The sequence below is a fragment of the Ovis canadensis genome, chromosome 3 (genome assembly GCF_042477335.2).
Source record: "Ovis canadensis isolate MfBH-ARS-UI-01 breed Bighorn chromosome 3, ARS-UI_OviCan_v2, whole genome shotgun sequence".
NCBI lineage: Eukaryota > Metazoa > Chordata > Mammalia > Artiodactyla > Bovidae > Ovis > Ovis canadensis.
In genome coordinates this window covers 127,084,977-127,104,986 of record NC_091247.1, presented here as the reverse complement: position 1 = coordinate 127,104,986, position 20,010 = coordinate 127,084,977, and the positions used below count along the sequence as shown (strand labels likewise).

The 20,010-nt window shown below is 33.4% G+C and overlaps 1 protein-coding gene across 1 annotated transcript in view; it reads right to left on the bottom strand.

Moving 5' to 3' along the window:
* The window catches only part of LRRIQ1 (leucine rich repeats and IQ motif containing 1), a 229,163-nt gene that overhangs the window by 77,684 nt on the left and 131,469 nt on the right, over positions 1 to 20,010 (bottom strand). Inside the window, exons 19-23 of the mRNA XM_069584152.1 lie at positions 18,414 to 18,503; positions 17,650 to 17,771; positions 17,032 to 17,127; positions 16,694 to 16,776; positions 6,525 to 6,626 (exon numbers count right to left, since the gene is read on the bottom strand). Coding sequence (XP_069440253.1) covers positions 6,525 to 6,626; positions 16,694 to 16,776; positions 17,032 to 17,127; positions 17,650 to 17,771; positions 18,414 to 18,503 — 493 coding nt within the window. The remainder of the gene's footprint in view (positions 1 to 6,524; positions 6,627 to 16,693; positions 16,777 to 17,031; positions 17,128 to 17,649; positions 17,772 to 18,413; positions 18,504 to 20,010) is intronic.

Genomic DNA, 20,010 nt, shown 5'->3' with positions numbered 1-20,010 from the left:
TGGTAGTTTATGGAATTTTTTGAATCCATAAATTGAGGTTTTACCTCACCTTAGTAAATCCTCAAATACTAACTCTTCAGATATTATTTCTATATCATTCTCTCTCACCTTTTTCTTGAACTTAATTACATGTGTGTTAGATATTTTTGCTGCATCTCACGTCTCTTTTTTCTGTATTTTCCATTCTTTTTTATGTTGTGCTTCAACTTTAATATTTTTTTCATAGCTATTGTCCTTCCAGTAATTCTCTCTTAAAGTTTTGATTAATCTGTGGTTAAACCCACACACTGAGTTCTTTATTTCAGTTATGCTACTTTTAAGTCATCGACTTGCCATTCAGATATTTTTACAGCTTTAATATGTACCCTGAAATTCTAAATTTTTTATTCTATACCCCTAAAATTATGTGTCTTCATTTTAAAGCCTTCATTATCTGAAATCTCCTTAGCTCAATTTCTGTTGTTTATTGTTTCTCATGGTGTTCAGTGATATTTCATTCTCCTTCTATGCCTTTTTTTTCCCCCCTTTAGCGTGTGCCAAAAATTATACAGGAAAAAAAATGTAGAGATAATTCAAAGCTTGAGATGATGTTATCTGTTTTGGGACATGGTTTATATTTGTTTCTGGCAACAGGTTAGCAGAAAACTCCCAGTTCACCAAGAGTAGTGACATTATCAAAAGTTTTGCTCAGTTTCTCAGTTCTTGAGATGTCCTTCTTGACTTATAAGTCTTAACTTACTTGTTAGTTCTTGAATGACTTCAACTAGTGTTTTTTAAAACTATATTTTCCAGCTTTTAAAGCTGTTCTCAGAAGGAGAGGTGGTTTGAATTAAATAGTCCTCTATTACCAGACGTGGAAATCCTCTTGTATTTTTAAATAAAAAATAAACTAATAATATACAACAGCCTATATATCAGGGTTCCTTTCAAAGAACTCTAAAAATTATGAAATCCCTTTCCATTTTTATCCACATACACATCATATATGTGAAATATATATACAGCCTATGTGTCAGGTATATATATATTATGTACTTATATAGGATATATGTAAGTAACAAATGAATTACTTAGGTATATTGTGATAGTGAAAAAAAGTGTTAGTCCCTCAGTCATGTCCAGCTGTTTGCAACCCCATGGACTATAGGTTACCAGGCTCCCTTGTCCATGGAATTCTCCAGGCCAGATTACTGGAGTGGGTAGCCATTCCCTTCTCCAGGAGATCTCAATCCAGAGATTAAGCCTGAGTCTTCTGCATTGTAGGCAGATTCTTTACTGTCTGAGCCACCAGGAAAGCCTAGGAAGTTTAATCAGCTTCTCTCTGGTCATGGATTGCCATTCCCCAAAATTCCGCTTATCTACAGACAAATATTTTTTAAAACTGCAGCTTGTTTTATGCTTCACTAGACTGAAATCTCTAATCACATTTTTTTTCCTGTAGAAAGTTGAAGTGATTCCAAATGTTATACTACCAAATAGTATGATAGTGCCTAAAATATATTTAGGGAGTTTTAATTATAAGCAAGTCTCTTGTTAGGAGCATACCTTCCAGGTAGTCTTTGGTTACCGGCATTAATTTGCCAGCTCTTAATACCTAATTGTGTTGGCACTATTAGCAAATACTCTATACAGCTATGGTAACACAAGACCAACAAATAAGCAATATACATAATGTGACTCTGTGCTCTAAACTGGTATTAAAAGGAGGAAAGCTTGAGAAGAAAATGCTTGTAATCATGCAGAAAATATTGTAAGAGAACATGGTTTGATTAGAAATGCTCTGGAGTAAAAATTATAGACATTAAAGTCTTTTAATGACTTCAATACTCAAAAATTTAATACAAAAATATTTGAACTTCTATGATATATAAAGACATATGGTATGTGTGAATCTTCAGTTTTAAAGAAAAATAGAAAGTATGTTAGTGATGACAGCATCAAACTGGGAATTATGAAAGTCTGACTTTAAAGTGAAGTGAAATTGTTCTAGGGATTGGAGGAACTAAGACTGAACCTGCCTCTTTTTGAAGGCTGTTGGGCCAGATCCAATTTTTTTTTTTCCTCCCTTGCTTGACTAGCTTCCTTTCTTGGCCAAAACTGGAAGTCCAAATTTGGCATTGGCTTCAGGAGTAGCAAATTTAAGTTTTAGCAAATTAGAGCAGTAATTTAATGTATTCAATATGATTAAAATAAAATTAAAATGTCAGTTATGACTGGAAAAAGAGGGATAAATCAAACAAAAATATAGTGTTTACTTTTGGTCTGTATGGAGAGGTTCTCATCTATATGAAAATTAGAATAGGTGCTTGAAAATACTCCTAGAATCTAAAAGATTTGGTACTTAATAATGTTAGGTAATCATAATGAAACTAGATGAGATAGCAAAAAACATATTTATCACCATTTTGACACTAAACTGTTTCTTAATTTATATTAACGCAAGCTATAGTGAAAGTGAAAGTTATGTCATCGTGTCCAACTATTTGCAACCCCATGGACTATACAGTCCATGGAATTCTCCAGGCCAGAATACTGGAGTGGGTAGCCATTCCCTTAGAAAGGAATTAAAAAAATTATTTTTCCCAGAGTTTTGGTCAGTTTTTAAATTTTTTCTTAAATATTTTGATTCTAAACTTGTATACATTACAGGATAACCCAAGAATCTGTGTTCCTTAATGTTTTCATTTTGTTTGATTTTTGCTAGCTTTGTTTTGATAAAGAAATTATGTCCATTTCCCTTTAGGCATATACTCTTTGTGTGATCTTGGGCAAGTTACTTATCAAACTCTCAAAACCAGTTTCCTCTCTAAAATATTGATAGTCATAACATATAAGAGCTTCTGGGAAGACTGAATCAGAGAATTTAAGTTGAACTCATAGTATAGTACCTAGTAAGAAATGTAATGGAATATTACTAATTGCAAATAAAACAAAACAAAAGAAGCCCCACACTTATCCTTTAAAAGTAACTGTTGCCAAAGATTACAAGTTTTGAGCACCCACTATGTATATATAATGTGTACTTCAAGCATTTCCCAAGTTGAATCTCATGTAATTCTCAACAACTAGAAACTGTTAGTATTTAATTTTACAAATGAAAAATAATGCTACACAGGGAAGTTAAATAATGTCCCCAGGCACACAGTCAATAAAAGGAGTAATCATGATTTAAACTGTGTTTGACTATCTATAGAATCTACACCTGTGAAAGTGAAAGGTTGAAAGTATTAATTGTTCAGTCATGTTCAACACTTTGTGACCCCGTGGACTGTAGCCCACCAGGCTTCTCTGTCTATGGGATTCTCGAGGCAAGCATACTGGAGTGGGCTGCCATGCCCTCCTCCAGGGAATCTTTCCAATCGAGGGATCAAACCTGGGTCTCCTGTATTTTCTGCGTTGGCAGGTGGGGTGTTTACCCTCTGAGCCACTATCAAGCTATGCCTCTTTTTACACTAGAGTGTTATCAGGCTCCAAATTGAACATTCGAAACAAACAAAAAAGGAAACATGGTGGGAAATATTTAAGGCAATAATTAAGAAAGTTTTTCAAATTTTAAGGCAAGATCAGATATTGAAACCTAAGTAGAAATCATAGGTGATATAGGATAAACCAAGACAGGTACCAGACATGATATTAATATAAATAAAAATAAGCAAATAAATCAAGCAAATCAATGTTGAATCTATAAAATGCTCAGGCTCTTAGTTTCATATCATAGGAAAAACTAACTAGTATCTGACACATAGTTATTTTCAGAACAGATGTGGTTAAAAATTCTTCAACCTTTAGGTCTGAGTCAAGGGTCTAAATCTGGCAGCTAGACAAAAATTGCCAATGACTCATGAACAAAGCAAAATATAAGGACATTTCATAAAACATGGTCTGTTAATAGGATATAATTATTTACCTCATGTCATTTAATATAATGACATTTCATGTTAAATATTCCCTAAATTTAAGCATATTTTAAATCCCAGACCAATAGGATATAACTACCATCCACTCTGTCTTGCTAGTGACCTCCAGATACAGGCAACAAAAATAATCAAAGCATTTTAGTAAAATTTATAAGATGAATCATACAAACCCCACATAGGCAATATTGAAAAGTAGATACGTAGTTTTACATTTTTTTTACAAAATCAGATGTTTTATAAAATATTTTACATTATAGAAAAAACTCAATACTATCATCTAATTCCAACAAAGCCAATGAAATTATTACAGTGCTAGCATGCAACTATTCCACTATTGAGAAAGTGTTCCATATAGAATCATTCAATCTACAGTAAAATTTAATTCTGATATCCCTCACTTTTGGGGGGGTAAGATATTCAATTAATTTTGTTTGAATTTTTTAAGGGAAAACAGCTTTTCTCATGTTTTAAAATTAGATTGTGGTGATACTTATTAGATTAAAATTATATTTCTGTTGGGTAATTGTAAATATATTGACATTTATCAAATTATATTCAGAAAGGGTGCATCTTACACTCTGTGAATTGTATCTAGGAACACCTGGTTAAAAACGCGCCCTCCAGTGGGAAGCGGTGGTTAGTCAGGTAGCTAACTTGGAAGCTGCCTGGCTTCTAACCGGCCAGAAAATACTGAATGTGTGACTAGGAGGTGGGTGAGGCCAGAGCAGCAGTTAAAGATAACATGGTGTTCAATGTGGCCGGAAATGATTAAATCATCTTTGCCTCACTCTTTTCCCATTAAAAAAACAGGCAGAAATAAACATTAGGGAAAATAATTTTCTGCTACTTACATTTTTGCCAAGCCCATTCTTAAAAAAAAAAAAAAGCCTTAAAGTAACTATTAGTCACTAGAATATAATCCGCACACATAAAGACCATTCAGTGAAATTAATGACATGCTTCCAAATGCACTTGAGGTTTAAAAAGAAGCAAGTAAACTAAACACATTTCATACTGAGAAAAGAAAACAAAAATGCATGTCATATCAGAAAGCATATTTGGCAATGTTCCATTTTATTTCTATCACTACTATAGTACAAAAGTCAATAAATACAGTGTATACTTATATGCCATTCTTGATAGTAACATTCACCTTTCATACGTCACAGAGCAGGTTGAGATAGATTCCTTCTTTCTGATTCTGAAGTACATGTTAATTTAAAGGGCAAAAATGCCCTATCTTTCTTCCTAGGCATATCCTTCCTAAAGAAATGATGCTACTACTTAACAGGTAAGATCTATGGAGTTGTTATTTACTTTAGCGGAATTTCTATTCTTCCTTTCAAAAACAGTGAAGCTGAGACTGTTACAAAGAAATGAACCCGATTAAAACTGGTCTTGTTTTATATTGAAAGTATATTTTATTTCTATTAAAATACTAATCCATAAACATTTTTGAAATAATATCGATTTTTAAACATTCAATGGTTATCCCTTTTTTAATGTTTTGCTATAGGAATTTCAATTATTTAAAAAATTGGATGTTAAAACAAATTTCCTTATACCATCATCTACTGATCTAACAATTTCCATGATTTGCTATATTTGCTTTGTCTATCTTTCTAGGTATATTTTTATTACTATATGCTTAAAGGAAATTCTAGACCCTATGTCTTCTACCTCGACTTAGCAAGGTATCTCTGAATAAATATAAAATTAGTAGCTATCACAGTTTTCGTTAGTTGAGACATTACAGAATAGAAACATAAAGTGTATCTATTTTCAGTCATGCCATGATGATGCATAATTTTTAGGATTTATTTAAAACACACAGAAGATAGGGCTTCCCAGGTAGTGCCAGTGGTAAAACATTCAGAAGACAAAGTATTAAGATTTTTGAGTAGTTCACTTCCATGCAAAATATTTTGACTCTATTTTTTCCTATTAGAAATTACAATCCAAAACTATAGGTGAAAATTATTACCATTTTAATATTAAAGAAAAAGCAACAGAAAACTTGTTTTAAGTCATATTTGCTGTTCTATTACATTTAAATATTCCTGCTTAATAAGTCCATAATTGTTCTGAATGTAGAAACAGGGAATACAATCTGCCACTGCACTTATGTATGCAGGTTTTTTATCCTAGAAGTGAGTTGGACAAGCAACAAATATACTAAAACATTTGAAATTCCAGAGTTTAATTCATAACGTTTAAATGCAATTTGCATATATTGGCAGTAAGTATATTAGAATATAATTTCAACATGTATTCACTTCAATTGATACAAGGTAACATAGTCTGTCAGTGTAAAATTTAAATAAAGTTAGTAACACTAATGATATAGCATTATAATTTTCACACATAAATACAAAGAATTTAAATTTATATATGCCACAATACAAATACTAAATGACCATGCTAATGAATCAAGATACCAAGTTAGTATTTTAGCTCCAAGAACCACATTTTGACTTTTACTTAGTTATGTTTTATACATAAATCTTTATATATGTACTTTAGGACTAACGAAGATGTTTAAAATTTTTCTTTAAAGACAATTTTTCATCTTTTTAATTTCTCTATATGTCTGTCATTAAATCATACCTTCAAAGAAACCGTCTCTTTGGGGCTGTGCTTTCTCTGGTGGTTTTGTAACAGAAACTTTATTTTCATTGTTTTTGAATAATGCTAGGCGCACAGTGGGATCTAGACAAAAAGAGATGAAGACAAAAGTTCAGCTCTGGTTCTTTCCGTCTCTCAAATTGCTAAACATTTTCTATATTAATATTAAAAATAATAGCCATTCTATAAAACTCTGTGAAATTATGATTTTTAAAAAATACCTTTATAATATAATAAAGTACCCAACACCTATACACTCTTGGTTAGCAGATTAAGAACTAGCCAATACTTACTACACAGGGAAGAAACACTAATAATGAGAAAAAATTGCATTTAAGTCTTCCAGTTATGCCATCAACTTTTTATTTATGGAGTTGTTTTACTGTTTATTTTTTTAACCCCTTTGTTAAATTCCTGATATTTTCATTTGAATACATTTTTTTCATGAATATAAATAGATAAAAGCTATTGTCATATGAAAAACCATATACCCTACTTTTCTCCTCTGAACTACAAGAAGGTAAGATATAGGAGATGGAAGCAAGGCAAATGAGATAAGAAACATAAAATATAATTTTCATTGGTTTTACAGATAAATGAATGATTTCTGGTTTGCATTGATCTATGATATTTTACATAATGAAGATGTATAAATTCTAAGTAATTTTTATAGCCAAGAGAATTCTGAATCTATTAATTTTACAAACTAAAAAATTGTAAAAGTAGGGTCCTATAGCTTTTTATTGATAATAAATGGTTCTAAGGAATGTGAAATGGGGATTTAGTGTGGTTTAATTAAGACAAAAGGTTTGTGCTTGTTGAAGAACTGTAATAAAGAGTAGAAAGTTGTACATTTAAAGTAGGTTAATATACTTTAAAAAAGATAGGTTGTATCTGACTGATATAATGTTGTATGTCAGTTATACCTCAATAAAAAAATAAATGAAGTAAGCTAATGTAAAACCGCAATTCAGCAAAGTCTACATTTTATTGATAACTTTGTATCATCCTGCAAAAAGAGAATTTAAGAATTTTCTATAAATATCTAGTATAATAGAAGTGAATATGTTAAATGAAAAATGAGATTTAAAATATAATAAAACCCGAATTACTTATTTTAATTAAATGTTAAGATAGCATGTTTTTTCAAATGTGAATTAGAAAAGCAGAATATTTGCAGTTATTCTCAAGTATGAGTACGCTGAAGATTTCCATTAGTCTTCCAGTTATAATTTACCCTTACTAAGCATGATTCACACGTTTCAGAGAGATTTTGTTTTTCAGATTAGGGAAAATATCAGTTAATATTTGGAAACATCTCATCACTGTAACTCCAGTACTCTTGCCTGGAAAATCTCATGGACGGAGGAGCCTGGTAGGCTGCAGTCCATGAGATCGCTAAGAGTCGGATACGACTTCACTTTCACTTTTCACTTTCATGCATTGGAGAAGGAAATGGCAACCCACTCCAATGTTCTTGCCTGGAGAATCCCAGGCACGGGGGAGCCTGGTGGGCTGCCGTCTATGGGGTCGCACAGAGTTGGACACGACTGAAGCGACTTAGCAGCAGCAGCAGCAACATCATTGTAAGCGACCAAGGTATTTTAAGAGGTGGGTGCTTCTATATGAATTCAATATGAATTATCAATAATAATAATAATAACAATATATTCAATTTAACAAGTATTATATATCACTTAAATCAGTAAACAAATACTGGTATGTTAAAAAGAGCAGTATCGGACGTCCCTGATGGCTCAGTGGTAAAGAATCCACCTAGCGATGCAGGAGACATGGGTCCAGTCCCTAATCCCGGAAGATCCCGCATGCCACTGAGCAACTAAGTCCATGTGCCACAACTACTGAGCCTGTGCCCTGGAGCCCCCGAGCTACACCCACGGAAGCCTGTGCACTTAGAGCCCCTGCTCCCGACAAGACAGCCCCCTGCAGTGAGAAGGCTGGGCAGCGCAACAAAGGGACAGCCCCTCGCCGCAACCAGAAGACGCCACACAGCCAAAAACAAATGCATGTTTTAATAAAAGAGCATTAGTCAGTCAGGGAAGGTAGATTACTATGGGTTTACGACTGAGCGACTTCACTTTCATTTTATTCTATGATACATTATTATAACCTTTAATTTTTGTACACATTCTCCTTTCTGGCCTTTTCATTTGATGTTTGTATTTCCTGACAAGAAATATTATAATCGTACAAAACTATGTTAGATCCAAGCTCCAATTTTTACTAGTTGTATGATTCTGGACAAATTGGTCCCACCCTCTGCTTCCTTTTTGTCCAATAATATTAATTTTGAAATATTACTGTGCAAATTAATTGTGGGCAAAGCATCAAGACATAAGTGTAGATAGGTACTCAATAAAGGGCAGCTACTAAACAGATAATTACAAAATAAAAAATAATAACATTTCCTGAAAAAGATCTTAAATCATTACTAGAATAAGGTAGGATATAAAGGAACAGACTATTCGATCCATACTTGACTTCATTTAATTCAGTACAGCACATGAGATCAAAACAGTGGATCTTCTCTAAGTTCTGTACTCCTTTGGGCAAATAATAAGCTCTCCATGACTTTATTTCTTAATATGTGAACCATGGATAATGACAGTGCTTTCTTCACACTACTATCATGATTAAATAATTCAACACATAAAATATTTAGAAGAGTTGTCTAGTTCTATATTCTTGAGGTAAGAATAATGGAGGGAGTAGCCATTCCCTTCTTCAGAGGATCTTCCCAACCCAGGGATCAAACTTGGGTCTTCTGCACTGCAGGCAGATTCTTTACTGTCTGAGCTACCGGGGAAGCCCTAATTTACTTACTAAGATCATTTTATTCATCAATAGCACACAAATAATACTACATTTTTAATATTTTTATTTCAAAGCATTCTGATTCCATCACCTTAAGTGGGTTTAAAATAATTCAAGTTGCAAAGGGAATAATAATAAGGAATAATGATAAGAAACCAAAAATATAGTAATTCTAGATGGGAAAAAAATCACCTGATTCTAATGGTCCCTGGAGAGACCACCATGAATGATACCATTGCTACCTTCAAAAAATACACAAGTGAGTAAGAAAGCCAGTATATAAGGATATTGTAAAGACCATTCCAAAGTCATTTAAATCTACTCCTCAGCAATCATCAATGGCAGGTCTATGTTGCTGTTTTTTAAATTTTTGTGTCTCCAAGTATGATTTGCCCAATATTTGAGAAATAGGTTGTAAATACATTTTTGTCATTTATTTAGAGAAATCCGTAAGTAAACTGCAGTTCATAGGATCATAAAGAGTCAGAAACGACTTAGCAATTGAACAACAATAATAAGTAAGCTGAGCTTCTATTATGTATGTGGTTCTGTGCTTGACACTTTATATCCACTACTTCATTTAAGTAACAATTTTCTTTAGGCATTACAATAGCCTTAAAAGTATTTCAATCTCTTGATAGATTTTATGAAAAAAAATAATTTTATTTCAATCTGTAAAGATCCCGACCAATCTCTTTACAGTTTCTTTAATCCTAAACTTAGCTCACTGGTTTATCTTACTAATGACATACATGAAAATCTGAAAATCTGGTTATTATCCATTTTCTGTATGTGCCATTCAGAGCAATAGTATAAAATAAGTTTTATGTTAAGGTTGAATGACAATAGTTCATTATTTAATAATGAGTATTATTTACTAATTTAAATTCGCTTTCTCATGGTAAAGAGTCTGCCTGCAGTGCAGGAGACCAGGGTTCGATCCCTGGGTTGGGAAGATCCTCTGGAGAAGGAAATGGCAACTCACTCCAGTATCCTTGCCTGGAAAATTCCATAGACAAAGGAGCCTGGCAGGCTACAGTCAATGGGGTCGCAAAGAGTTGGACACGACTGAGCGACTTCACTTTCTTTTCTTTCTTTCTCAAATATAGGTTTCCCTGGTGGTTCAGATGGTAAAGAATCTTCATGCAATTCAGGAGACCTGGGTTCAACCCGTGGGTCAGGAATATCCCCTGGAGAAGGGAATGGCTGCCCACTCTAGTATTCTTGCCTGGAGAATCCATGGCAGAGGAGCCTGCCATGGCTCCTAGACAGCAGGCTAGTCTATGGGTTTGCAGAGGTGGACACAACTGATCAACCAAGACTTTCACTTTTTCTCAAACATATATTTTAAATGACTATAAACTACACACACAGTCATACACATACACGGAGTTATATGCCTTTAGTGATGTTTAACTTACTGCTGATCTGCTTAACAGATATTTATTGAACATTTACTATAGTATTCAAATGACTATAAAATACACTAAAATACACTAAATGACTATATTATAGGGCTTCCCTCATAGCTCAGTTGGTAAAGAATCTGCCTGTAATACTGGAGACCTGGACTCAATTCCTGGGTTGGGAAGATCCCCTGGAGAAGGAAACGGCAACCCCCTCCAGTATTCTTACCTGGAGAATCTATGGCAGAGGAGCCTGCAGGCTACAGTCCAAGGGGTCGCAATAGTTGGACACGACTTAGCAACTAAACTGCCACTATGGTATTAGGTTCAGGGAACTCAGTGGGGAACAAGTGGAGACTGAGTCCTCTATGGTTTTAGTGTTCAAATAAGTTTTATTATTGTTTTATTTAGAGCACAATGAAGTCACATTTAATCAAAATTCTTTTAAGTTCCTTTTGGGAATCACTGAGGTGAACAAAATAAATCAGCAATAAACTTCACTTTGTCAGTTTTGTCTAAGCTGTTTCCTTTTGATCCTTCCTCCTTAACGTGTCTTAATTGTCTTATCATTTTTGCAACCTGATTTCTTTGCCATAGCTCATGAACGGCTTAATTCATACTAAAAAGTTGGCTTTTATTATTTTCTATATGGCTTAATTCTTGGCTATAACTAAATGGTTCCAACACAGTCTCAAGATTTTCTCTTCATTCACATGGGATCAGCAAATATTTATTGAATGCTTTCCATGTACTTGACACTGTGCTAGGCATTATCAACAGCTGCAAGATGATTCTTATTCCTAGTAATGTGTGTGTATACATGTGTGTGTGCCCAGTTGTGTCTGATTCTTTGCCACCCCATAGACTGTAGCCCACAAGGCTCCTCTGTCCTTAGTATCTCCCAGGAAAGAATATTGGAGTGGGAGCCATCTCCAGGGGAACTTCCTGACTCAGGGATTGAACCCAGGTCACCTGCATTGCAGACAGATTCTTTACCACTGAGCCATCTGGAAAGCCCAATATCCCTAATGGGAGTTCTGTCTTTATAATGAAATTACCTTCTTTTCTTCATCTGGTTTATCTTTCTTCTAACTCTGAAATTTGATATGCATAAATATGATAAATATTGGAAAGCCATCTTATGTTTTCATCCTTACATTCTTAGCCCTTAAACTTCCCATTCGTTCTCTACTAAAATCCCTACACACAGACCTCTCCTCTTTGAAGAAAGCTCCACATCAAAACCAGTCACTCACTCTCTTTTTCCATCTGGCTCATCTCAGTTTTGCTACCAATTATGATATTTTTAGGATATTGACCCTTAGATTTTTAATAAACCAGCAACTCTCACTTCACACATGATGTTCTTCACTGCAGTACTAACCTCCAAACTCCACTGGCTATCTGCTAAATTCCTACCCAGATCACCAAATTCTGAAATCACTTTTGTCCATGACATGACAAGAGGACAAAAAACAAACAAACAAACAAACAAAAAAAACAACCCAGCAAACACAAGATCAGTCATCACTGGCTCACACCTAGGTCCATCATGAGGGAAAGAGCAATGACTTACTACAGATAACGATTAGAACCCAATGCTAAACTGAGTAAATCATGGTAACTCCTCACAATTTTAGATTCCGTCCTATGGCTTTCAATTAATTCCTCCTCACCCTTCTTCTACCCATCCTCTCTCTTCTGGCAGATGACCTAATTTATCCTAATGGAAGTCACCAATATTAAAAGTCCTCCGAAGGCTTCCCACACTGCTTTCCTTAGCCCCTTGTTTCTCCGTTAATCAGTAACCTGACCGGTATTTCTCTCCTATCTGCTGCTGCTGCTAAGTCACTTCAGTCATGTTTGACTCTCTGCGACCCCATAGAGGGCAACCCACCAGGCTCCCCTGTCCCTGGGATTCTCCAGGCAAGAACACTGGAGTGGGTTGCCATTTCCTTCTCCAATGCATGAAAGTAAAAAGTAAAAGTAAAGTCGCTCAGTCATGTCCGACTCTTACTGACCCCATGGACTGCAGCCCACCAGGCTCCTCTGTGCATGGGATTTCCCAGGCAATACTGGAGTAGGCTGCCATTGCCTTGCTCCTATCTGCAACTTTCTTCAAATAACTAACCCCCTACCTTTTGTCCTATGTTCACTCTCATCTTAATCAAATATTATTGACATAACCCTTGGTTAAATAAATATATCTACAAGATACAAACAGGAAATATTTTTAAGAGCATCATCAACAACTGAGCAACTTGCTATAAGGTTTTTCACAGTATGAAATTTGGATTAATGCTTCCATGCTTCTATATTTATGCCCCACCACCTTGAGGATTACTGCTTTGTTAGACTGAAGGGATTCCACTTAATTTTCTCTTCTCTGACTGTCCCATCTGACACTCTCCCTACACCCAGGAGACCAACATTCAATCTCTGGGTCGGGAATATCCCCTGGAGAAGAAAACGGCTATCCACTCCAGTATTCCTGCCTGGAGAATTCCATGGACAGAGGAGGCTGGAAAAAATAGATGTGATTATAAATTAATGATAATAAGTATCAGATGAAAGCTAAACAAGTACTTGGAAAAAACAAACAAACAAACAAACAAATGGGGCTTCCCTGGTGGCTTAAACAGTAAAGAATCTGCTGCAATGCAGGAGATCTGGGTTTAATCCCTGAGTTGGGAATATCCCCTGAAGAAGGAAATGGCAACCCACTCCAGTCCCCTTGCCTGGAGAATTCCGTGGACGGAGGAGCCTGGCGGGCTACAGTCCATGGGATCACAAGGGGTCAGACAGGACTAAGTGACTACACCCACAGAGCTGGTTAGTCTCCCGCAGTTTTATGAACAATGTTGCCCTCTGGTGGCCTGAAATTTTCAAGTTGGCAAGTTGGACATGTAAGAGATACACATATATAACTGTATATTTGAAAATTACTAGTAAATTTTAAAGTATTTAACAGAATTAAAATGTTTAAAATATAATCTAAATGCATTAAGTAATAAAAGTTTAAAATTATGGCCATCAGAGTCAAATTGAAAGGGAAAGAAAGTGAATGTCAAAGAAAGTGAAATTCGCTCAGTCACGTCCGACTCTTTACTATACAGTCCATGGAGCTCTCCAGTCCATAAAACTGGGGTGGGTAGCCTTTCCCTTTTCCAGGGGATCTTCCCAACCCAGGGATCAAACCTAGGTCTCCTACATTGCAGGCAGATTCTTTACCAGCTGAGTCACAGGGGAAGCCCAAGAATACTGGAGTGGGTAGCCTATCCTTTCTCCAGTGGATCTTCCCGACCCAGGAATTGAACTCGGGTTTCTTGCATTGCAGGCAGATTGTTTACCAACTAAGCTATAAGGGAAGCCCAAATTAGTTAATAGCATGTCACAACTCATTAATTAATTGCATACAGTAATTGATTGCATTAACACTAGAAAAAATTTTATTCTGTAAGAAGAAAGACTGAGTTACAGAGTCTTAAATTATTTGCTCACATATGCAAGAAGACATAAATGCTACATCATCTACCTACTAAAGATTAAAATATAATTGTACAGGATCCCACTGATGTTCTTTTTCATCTTTAATCTTACCTTGACTATATCTATTCTGGATATATGTGGTGAAGGGGGAGTAGAGAAAAAGAGTAAGAAGGATTTAAAGGTCATCATTTTGTTTTACACTTCAGAATGCAAATTTCTGAAAATTGGTTTCATTTCATCAATCTGGATAGTGTTTTGATAAAACACTATTTTGAGAATCAAAACAAAAGCTTAATATAAAGACGCAAAACCTCACACAGTAATAAGAATGTGATTTGGCTTACAATCATGTAACTAGAGTAAATCTCTCTATAAAAATTATATGATTGCCATTTTGGATCTTTACCTAACAGGTCATGCTTAATGACCACTGGCAAAATGCTAAATTTAAGATATACCTGTTAGCTTGAATATCTGGTTATCCTTTTTCTTTTGTTACCCTATCATGCCCCCTTGTGACAGATAAAAAGAAGTTTAACTTTTGCTTCATAATATTATGTCTAATTTTTGGCCACACAATGATTTTTATTTTCAGCATATATTCCTTATTAAAATTTTTCTAAAAATATTACCTACTATACTGATTTATTAAAAATGTACTCAACCTAAAAAAAAAAACTCAATTACTAGAAATAGCAAGAAAGACCTATATATTTTCAGAGTCTAACAAGACAAAATTTTCCTTAGCTTCCCTATCACAGACTATTGCAAATACTATAAATAATTAAAAAAATTAGATCTTGAACATAAATAATAAATATGTGTTGAACATTGGCTCAATCAGTTCTTAAGCTACTTTTGGTATTTGAACTTGCTCCAGGAATTTCAGTAACTTTTATTAATCTCAAAACAGTTTTTAAATGTTGCTTTTGATACTGTTGAAAGTGAGGAGAAATATCCATCAAAGCAATATAACATGATCAAACTACCCTGAATTACTGCACTGAATTCCACTTCCCTAGAACTGAAGGAGAGTCTCACTATTTTTAGGGTTTTGGGGTTATATTTCCCTGGGTAACCACCACAGAGGGTTCAGGTCACAGAGCCCGGATGCACTGGGTAGGAGTTTACAACAAAAGAGTACAGGATGCACGAAACAATCTGATCACAAAGCAAATACTGGCATTTTCTCTAAAAAGGATTGCTATTTTAATTCTTTAAATGTAAAAATCTTTGAGTACACACAAAAAATCACACTTATCTTAAACAGATAAAAGATAGAATTAAGATATCACTCTATAAGGCCAAAAAAGGAAAGTTGAACACTTATGAATATAAAAATGAGTCATCAGTAATTTATCAATGGCTAGTAACTGCTGTGTTAACAAATATCAGTTATTCCTCAGAAACCAACAGTATCTTGGTTATTTTGTTTCTAAAAATTATATATGTATATACACACACACATATATTTCTTAGAATTCTAGAATTGAATTGATCAAAGTAATAAATAGAAAATTAATAAAGGTAAAAATTAATCTGAGTGTTTCTTTGTATACTGGTATAAGCTAGAACTATAGGATAAATACAGACTCCTTGCTTGTCTCAGGAGTAATGGTACTTTTATGGAAACATTTCACTGACATTAAGATTTTTATAAAGAAAATTGATGAATGAGAGAAAGCAGATAGAAAAGAATGTCATATTACTTATATTGAGCCTATGAGTCCACGAGTAAACACAAAGTTATATGAAATATACAAATAACTTAAATTGTCTTAATTATAGCTATAAATTCATTAACCACCTATTTCTTGCTCTAATATCTACAAATTACTCCACATATTAAGTAATTTTAATAAAATAACTAGAGGTGTCCAAATAAAGACAAATGACTTGAAGAGCCTGGCAAGTGGGACGGAAGAAAGATGCCTCTGAACATTTTGCAAGTTCAGCATAACCACAAAAGATATACACTGTGCTCCTTTCCCAAAGTGTCAAAGCTGATATTCATGGAACTGATAAATGCACGGAAATAGTTTATAGAATAATCAAGCCATTTAAAAGCACACAAAGGAATAAGCACGTGAAGCAGATGCTCTTTAGAACCACCATTTGCTGAGACGAACCAGCTTAGAAAGCAATTACAGCATAATTCTCAGTGCACAATAGATAGAATAATCAATAGCAAAGCAGATAAGAAACAGGGGAAAGTAAAAATAGTATTTAAGAATATAATAAATCATTAAATGCAATATCATAAATTTCTCTACATTTTTCTTATTATTTTTATGTAATATTTCCTTAGTCTCATATCAGTGCATTTTATTTCTATGCTTATTAAATACAATTTGCTAAAAATAGTTTAAATGATTATATTTTCAATGTCAGATACACAGTTATTGAGCATTGATTACCCACCTAATTTTTTCCTTAATTTCTTTGATTTCATTTTCTGTGCTCTCTTCAGCATCTGCTGAGCAGTAGAAATATCCTTAAAACCCCTATTGAAAGATCAAATTTAATAAAGGCAAAAATCCTCAGACTATATTTATATTATGCATATACATATAAACATACATATCTGAATTATATCATACCAAAACAAATTTGAATTTCCACTTAAGAATCTAAATTTAACAGAGGTATAGTTTCTTAAAAACTAATAGAGATATTCTTGAAATCTTGAAAAATACCTGTTTTGGATATTTAAAAGTATCTAAATTTCTTAATATGTTAGTGTTAAATGAACTACATACCATTCTTCTGAAATTTTTTCTTCTTTTTCAGACTTTAGCAGACTCTTTCTGCTGGTCTTTGCTTCAAGTGGTTTGGATAAAGTTCTATTTTCTGATCTAGCAATAGGACAAAAACCACACTTGACTGAATCAACACAAGTATATCAGCACTTTTTAAAACTACAAGCTGTTTATGTTGTCTCACACTTGGAAATAAAATATATTTAAGTTACAGAAAAAACTTTATCTTGTAAAGTAATAAAAGTCAGCCATTAATTTAAAATGTTTACATTTCAATTACTTGAAGCATATTTCAATCCTATTGTCGAAAGAAACAACATTGGAATTTTTATTCTAACTCTTATCTCTACCTATATAGCAGTATTTAAAAGTCCATTTGTGTACAACAGTTAATAATATTATTTCACTGACACTTTGTATTTGCTTTAATGAATGTACGTCACACATTTTTCTTACAATGAAAACTTCATAAAATCATTAAATTTTTAATGCAAATGCTCTACCATGTTCTAAGCAAGCAAATTCATACATATTTTCATAATCTTCCTATTTTTGTAAGGAGTATAATATTTTGTCATTCATTTAAGTTTGATCCTCTAAAAGAGCAATTTAACTTACCTACTATTAAATTGTGTGTGTTCTGATGAAAGCAAATTTTCTTTCTCATTACATAGCCATGCTTGAGCTGGATGACTTGGTAAATTAAGTGAAGTATCATCATATTTTAAGATTCCAGAGAACTTTCCAGAAAAAAATGTACATACATATAAATAAATTGGAAAAAATCTAACATTTATATTATATTACTTTACATGCATATTACTGAGTAGTTTAAGAAAAACATATAAAAATTAAAACTTGTAATAAAATGAAATTTATAGACTAGCCATACAAATGTCCTTTCTTGCTGTGGTGAGAGGTATGCTTTTTATATAGTTTGCATATACAAAATGATTAATTGAAAAGATCATTAAAAAATTCAGAAAACAAAAACTTCAAAGATTATCAAATAAATAACAGATATTACAGTCTATTGACCTCTGACTGAGAATCTTCAGCTGTTGCCCTTTTAATGCATATTTTTGTATTTTTAAAGTGCTGTAAACGAGTGATTTTATGCAGCTGAAGCATATCTTATTTTTTTTTTTTTGCTACTGTGAAATAAAGTGTTGAAAGAAATCCAAAATAAAGAAAAAAAATTAGGAGCAAATGAAAGAAAAGCTACATGAAAAATTACATCTGGGGATGAGGAGGAAGTCAGAGGCTTCTAAAAGTAATTGTGTTTTTCAAGTCAATAAATTGTATTATTAATCACTGCAGCATAGCATAACCTTTAGAAATGAGCAAAGATCGAGCACTAAGAGATTTCCATGACATGTTACCTTTGGCCAGTGCAGCTGGTTTGGAAGAAGCAGTGTTTGTGAAGGGAAGCGGGCGGAATCTAAAGCAAGCCATTCCTTCTCTAAGGCAGCCTGAACAAATAACATTAATGTACATAATTTAGTTTGCATAACTTTTATAAAGATTCTTTTAAACTGTCTTACACACTACCAATGTTAAGAAAGTATATCAGCATTTCTACTTGGAGGAAAATTTGCTACTTGCTCTCGTTATGAATCTGTTTAATGCAAACATTCTAAAAAAATGGGATAAAATTTTTCATCCCCAAGTAGAATAAAGTGAAACCTTGAGTACTCACATGTTCTAAAAAATGAGAAGTACAGATTGTTCAGTGTATTTAACTGTTTGAGAACAAGGACTCTGAGCCAACTCTAGATGTAACTGAAGGACATAATAGTTTAACTTTTTATTATGCAAATTATAATATTTTCCATCAAACCTCACTATTTAAAATTTATATTATTTTAACATATTAGTATCACTTTTTTGGAAAATACTATCTGTAAGTTAGCTTTTACTTAATTTTAGTTCAAAATTTCACAAATTTTCTGAATATATGGAAAAAAAGAATTTTGTGGCAATATATGGAACATGGTTCCTGATACTATATTCTCTAATTCAAAGGCTTGAATGATAAAAATATAAAATTTGAAATGATTTTAAGTCACTTCATTCTTCATCTTATAAGATTTTTATTCCATTTAGGTAATTTCCAAACTTTTTATCTTTCTACAATGGAACTGTCCTAGTTACACTAGTATTGTATAATTTAGGATATCATTATCTAAATTTTATTTGCTTGGCTTATCTAATATGGTTTAAATAATATTCTTTGGCTCTATAATTTTTAAAAAATCTTTAAGAAAAAAGGGTGGTCAGAATACCAATAAACTTGATTTTTTAAAGTTTCTAAAATGATCAAACATATTTATGTTTTAAAAACTGGAATGACTATAAGCTAAGACTTAAATTCAGTTTTCCATTTATATAGCTTCAGTGTTTCTTGACTGTCTCTTGAAAGACCACTGGAAAGGCAAGACTAAGACATTCGGACTACAGACCAGCAGTGCAAGGGCAGACCATTGTTTATAGCATTCAGTCTTAGGAAATCTCATCAAATTTATGTTATCTGAATATCTATGTAAAAAGAACACAGTTGTGTGCCAGTACATTGTTCCACCTGCGAAGAGATTATTAACACATATGTCACAGTTATATACTTGTTATACCTGGTTTAAGAATATATATCTGATTTAAGAGGGGCTGCTGCTGCTGCTACAAATGCAAAATTGCAAGCAGTATGCATGGCTGAGATTTTTTTAATTATTTATTTTGTATGACAATTCAAGGAAAATTTAGTTCTATCCCAGGAAAGATCAAGGTCCAAGACATATCAGTTATTGTTAAATTAATATTCTTATTCCGTAAAACTGCTGAAATGAAGAGATGTGGAAACAATACTACAAAAGGCAAAATGCCAGAGGATTCTGGGATCATGGTGGGTTAGGGAGCACCAGGAACCTGTCTCCCAACCTACACAACTGAACCCGCAGAATCTGTCTAGTATAACCATTTTAG